The 5,735-nt window shown below is 47.2% G+C and overlaps 2 protein-coding genes across 3 annotated transcripts in view; one reads left to right on the forward strand and one right to left on the reverse strand.

Annotated features, from left to right (window-relative positions):
- The window catches only part of lyar (Ly1 antibody reactive homolog (mouse)), a 12,831-nt gene extending 11,377 nt beyond the window's left edge, over positions 1–1,454 (reverse strand). Inside the window, exons 1-2 of one of the 2 annotated variants that reach the window (XM_016502726.1) lie at positions 1,185–1,454; positions 958–1,100 (exon numbers count right to left, since the gene is read on the reverse strand). In XM_016502726.1, the coding sequence (XP_016358212.1) occupies positions 958–1,079 (122 nt within the window). In that variant the 5' untranslated portion in view covers positions 1,080–1,100; positions 1,185–1,454. The remainder of the gene's footprint in view (positions 1–957; positions 1,101–1,184) is intronic. The other variant, XM_016502727.1, reaches the window with a different exon arrangement.
- Positions 1,455–1,976: 522 nt separating this feature from the next.
- zbtb49 (zinc finger and BTB domain containing 49) overlaps positions 1,977–5,735 on the forward strand; it is a 10,569-nt gene continuing 6,810 nt past the window's right edge. Inside the window, exons 1-3 of the mRNA XM_016502728.1 lie at positions 1,977–2,063; positions 2,257–2,408; positions 2,492–2,654. Of these exons, the coding sequence (XP_016358214.1) occupies positions 2,257–2,408; positions 2,492–2,654 (315 nt within the window). The 5' untranslated portion in view covers positions 1,977–2,063. The remainder of the gene's footprint in view (positions 2,064–2,256; positions 2,409–2,491; positions 2,655–5,735) is intronic.

Below are 5,735 nucleotides of genomic sequence, written 5' to 3' on the forward strand. Positions count from 1 at the left end.
GCTCACCATCATCACCATCACAAGCTCACCATCATCACCATCACAAGCTCACCATCATCACCATCACAAGCTCACCATCATCACCATCACAAGCTCACCATCATCACCACACATGTCCTACTCAAAACGCACGTATTCGACGCCCATTTTTTGTTATGATAAACTCACGTCACAAACACACGTTTTCAGTGACTCCAAAGCGCGCGTCAAGAACGTGCGCTTTTATAGCAAATCACACGTGGAGGACGCGTGTTTTGCTGTAAAATCGCACGCTTTTGACGGGTCAGTGTGCAATCAGACGCCTGTTTTTATAGCAAATCACACGTGGAGGATGCGCGTTTTGCTGTAAAATTGCACGCTTTTGACGGGTCAGTGTGCAATCAGACGCCTGACCAGGCGTATATGAATACTCTGGCTTGCCATATCATCACACGCTTGCCATCAGCGCAACACTAGGGCTGCGACGATAAATCGATGCAGAATCTATTCGTGGACTGATTCTGAGATCGTCCGAATGCATGATTCTCTCTGGAATGGATTCTGAGCTTAGATTTTAGCAGCAGATGGCACTCTACTCTAGTTTTTATCCACACACTCAAACACTCATGACGAAGAGCTGAAGAGCGCTTGTGTGTTCGGCTGAGTCTGTAATTGCACCTCGGCTCAGAATGCTTTTATGACGCCAGATTAATGTAAACACAGCCCACAGTGAACACCCTTGTGATTCGCTTCAATCTTTTCGAATCTTATGAATGATTATTTTAGGTTCAAGTGTGTGTAAGGATTTGGAAACGAACAGAGTACGGCTGTTTCTAAAGCATGCAGCGCCATCTGCTGTTCAAAACTAACCTCAGAATCCACTCGAGAAAGAATCGCCATGCATTCTGGAAATCTCAGAATCTTACTTTATCTTCCCAGCCCTACACAACACACGCTGAACACCAGAGAAGCTCCTACCAGAAGTCTTTGCTGCAGTCGATGCAGGACAGAACCTGACAGGCGCGGCACTTCAGCACGTGCTTCTCCACTTGAGCTTTCTTCAGAGACTCGCCGCAGGAGCCACACGTGAAGACCACCATCCTGAAGCCCAGCAGCTGATCCTGAGGAACACACACGCCTTCAGTCTCACTGCATCCGCTGAGTGCGGGATGTAACGTTATATCTCAGATAATGATTCATGTTACCTTAATAAAGCGGATCTGTGATTCTCTGATGAAGAGCAGCGGCTGATCTCTAATTATCTCCTTCACACGCGTTAATATATCACTCAAGTGACTCGGTTCGCCGGTCCGGTTCTCTTGAGCCCCGTGAGCGCGTCTCCGGTATTAACTGAACTTGTCGTTGTTTAAAGTAAAAACACGCGAGTGTCTTGAAACACGCGGTGCCGCTCTGAACGGAATCAGGAAACAGGAAACAGGAAATAATACAAGCTCCGCGAACACATGAACAAAAAAACAACAACAACAGAACGGGGATTTAGGAAAAGAAATAAACTTTGTATATGGGTGAAATGAATATGATTTTTTTTAGATGTTATCAGTGTATATGTAATTTTTAATTAATATTTTGAATTCAAATATTTTCAATTTAATGTATATAATTTTGTTATGTGCTTTTGTAATTTGTATTAAATTGGGTTGGGGGGTACTATGCATGCTTGTTTCATTTTTATTTCAGTTTTAGATTTTTATTTATTTCTAATTAGTAATTTTATTGCTTCAACTTACACATAGTTGCCAATTCTCTTTTTCGTTTAGTTTAAGTTTTTCATCTAACTTTTATAATTTATTTGATTTCCGCTTTTTTTTTAATTTACAAAAAAAGTTAACAAAGACCCTAAATGGAATATGGAAAAAAAATACAACTCATAATAAATGACAACGCAGTATAAGGCGTTCTTTTTTTAAAACAAAAGCTAACCTACCAATAATAAAGTGTATTTTATCATTCTGAATTTATAATCTGCGTTAAAATCAGACAGAACGCGTAAAAAAACAAAAAGACTTTTATTGTGAAAAGAGGAAATGACGTGGGCGCCCAGTGCCTGTTTATCCGCGTGAAAGGTAAGATGAGAGAATCTTTCTTCATTCTGCTTTATACACACGCGGGTTGCTTTCACTATATTACTATAGTTATTCTCGTAGACACAGACGGTTTTATACGGAGGCAATGAATGATATTTAGTAAGTGTGAAACTAACCAAGCCCCACATTAAGCTGCTGGAGATATGAAACACGATGAACTGCGTCTGCGCAGATGGACAGCGTGAGCAGCCACAGCGTGTACGTGCTGCAGCAGCTGCAGGAGCAGCGCATCCAGGGCCTGCTGTGTGACTGCATGCTGGTGGTGAAGGGCGTCAGCTTCAAAGCGCACAAGAACGTGCTCGCCGCCTTCAGCGCGTACTTCAGGTGAGGCCTGCGTGACGTCAGCGGCGGCGCGCACGCTCCCTCCCTCCCGCTCGCGCTCACCTGGACGCACCTGTGCTCCGCAGGTCTCTGTTCCAGAACTCTCCGGCGCAGAAGAGCGATGTTTTCCACCTGGCCATCCAGGACGTGGGCGGCATCGGGCAGGTGCTGGACTACATGTACACCTCTCACCTGGAGCTCAACCAGGACAACGTACACGCGCTGCTGGAGATCGGACAGAGCCTGCAGGTCACACACACACTCACACACACAAACACACACTCTCACACACACACACACACACTCACACACACTCTCTCTCACACACACACACACTCACACTCACACTCACACACACTCAAACCCACTCACTCACACTCACACTCACACACACTCAAACCCACTCACTCACACTCACACTCACACACACTCAAACCCACTCACTCACACTCACACTCACACACACTCAAACCCACTCACTCACACTCACACTCACACACACTCAAACCCACTCACTCACACTCACACTCACACACACTCAAACCCACTCACTCACACTCACACTCACACACACTCAAACCCACTCACTCACACTCACACTCACACACACTCAAACCCACTCACTCACACTCACACTCACACACACTCAAACCCACTCACTCACACTCACACTCACACACACTCAAACCCACTCACTCACACTCACACTCACACACACTCAAACCCACTCACTCACACTCACACTCACACACACTCAAACCCACTCACTCACACTCACACTCACACACACTCAAACCCACTCACTCACACTCACACTCACACACACTCAAACCCACTCACTCACACTCACACTCACACACACTCAAACCCACTCACTCACACTCACACTCACACACACTCAAACCCACTCACTCACACTCACACTCACACACACTCAAACCCACTCACTCACACTCACACTCACACACACTCAAACCCACTCACTCACACTCACACTCACACACACTCAAACCCACTCACTCACACTCACACTCACACACACTCAAACCCACTCACTCACACTCACACTCACACACACTCAAACCCACTCACTCACACTCACACTCACACACACTCAAACCCACTCACTCACACTCACACTCACACACACTCAAACCCACTCACTCACACTCACACTCACACACACTCAAACCCACTCACTCACACTCACACTCACACACACTCAAACCCACTCACTCACACTCACACTCACACACACTCAAACCCACTCACTCACACTCACACTCACACACACTCAAACCCACTCACTCACACTCACACTCACACACACTCAAACCCACTCACTCACACTCACACTCACACACACTCAAACCCACTCACTCACACTCACACTCACACACACTCAAACCCACTCACTCACACTCACACTCACACACACTCAAACCCACTCACTCACACTCACACTCACACACACTCAAACCCACTCACTCACACTCACACTCACACACACTCAAACCCACTCACTCACACTCACACTCACACACACTCAAACCCACTCACTCACACTCACACTCACACACACTCAAACCCACTCACTCACACTCACACTCACACACACTCAAACCCACTCACTCACACTCACACTCACACACACTCAAACCCACTCACTCACACTCACACTCACACACACTCAAACCCACTCACTCACACTCACACTCACACACACTCAAACCCACTCACTCACACTCACACTCACACACACTCAAACCCACTCACTCACACTCACACTCACACACACTCAAACCCACTCACTCACACTCACACTCACACACACTCAAACCCACTCACTCACACTCACACTCACACACACTCAAACCCACTCACTCACACTCACACTCACACACACTCAAACCCACTCACTCACACTCACACTCACACACACTCAAACCCACTCACTCACACTCACACTCACACACACTCAAACCCACTCACTCACACTCACACTCACACACACTCAAACCCACTCACTCACACTCACACTCACACACACTCAAACCCACTCACTCACACTCACACTCACACACACTCAAACCCACTCACTCACACTCACACTCACACACACTCAAACCCACTCACTCACACTCACACTCACACACACTCAAACCCACTCACTCACACTCACACTCACACACACTCAAACCCACTCACTCACACTCACACTCACACACACTCAAACCCACTCACTCACACTCACACTCACACACACTCAAACCCACTCACTCACACTCACACTCACACACACTCAAACCCACTCACTCACACTCACACTCACACACACTCAAACCCACTCACTCACACTCACACTCACACACACTCAAACCCACTCACTCACACTCACACTCACACACACTCAAACCCACTCACTCACACTCACACTCACACACACTCAAACCCACTCACTCACACTCACACTCACACACACTCAAACCCACTCACTCACACTCACACTCACACACACTCAAACCCACTCACTCACACTCACACTCACACACACTCAAACCCACTCACTCACACTCACACTCACACACACTCAAACCCACTCACTCACACTCACACTCACACACACTCAAACCCACTCACTCACACTCACACTCACACACACTCAAACCCACTCACTCACACTCACACTCACACACACTCAAACCCACTCACTCACACTCACACTCACACACACTCAAACCCACTCACTCACACTCACACTCACACACACTCAAACCCACTCACTCACACTCACACTCACACACACTCAAACACTCACACACACTCACACTCAAACACACACACACTCAAACACACTCACACTGACACACACTCAAACACACACACACTCACACACACTCAAACACACTCACACACACTCACACTCACACACACACTCAAACACACAGTCAAACACACTCACACACACACACGCGCTTTTCCACTGCACGGTACGGCTCGGTACGGTTCACTTTTGGGGGGTTTTCCACTGGGTACAGTACCTGGTACCTGGTACTTTTTTTAGTACCTCCTCGGTTGAGGTTCCAAGTGAACCGTGACGTGACGTGTAAACTGCGGATCACTGATTGGCCGAATCGAGAATCGTCACTGAACTTGCGACACGAGACACAACAGAACCTATAGATTTAAATCAGCACAGCCAGCGAAGGATCGAAGATCGAACGCTTGAACGAGCGCACCTTTTTTTAACAACCAAAAAGTGGCTCTTTCGTTGTCTGTTGAGGATTGAGGAACGTTCCTCTCGTTGATAGCAGAGGAGCGGATCCAGCA

Source organism: Sinocyclocheilus anshuiensis, unplaced genomic scaffold (assembly GCF_001515605.1).
Source record: "Sinocyclocheilus anshuiensis isolate Anshui unplaced genomic scaffold, SAMN03320099.WGS_v1.1 scaffold1750, whole genome shotgun sequence".
NCBI classification, from domain to species: Eukaryota; Metazoa; Chordata; class Actinopteri; order Cypriniformes; family Cyprinidae; genus Sinocyclocheilus; species Sinocyclocheilus anshuiensis.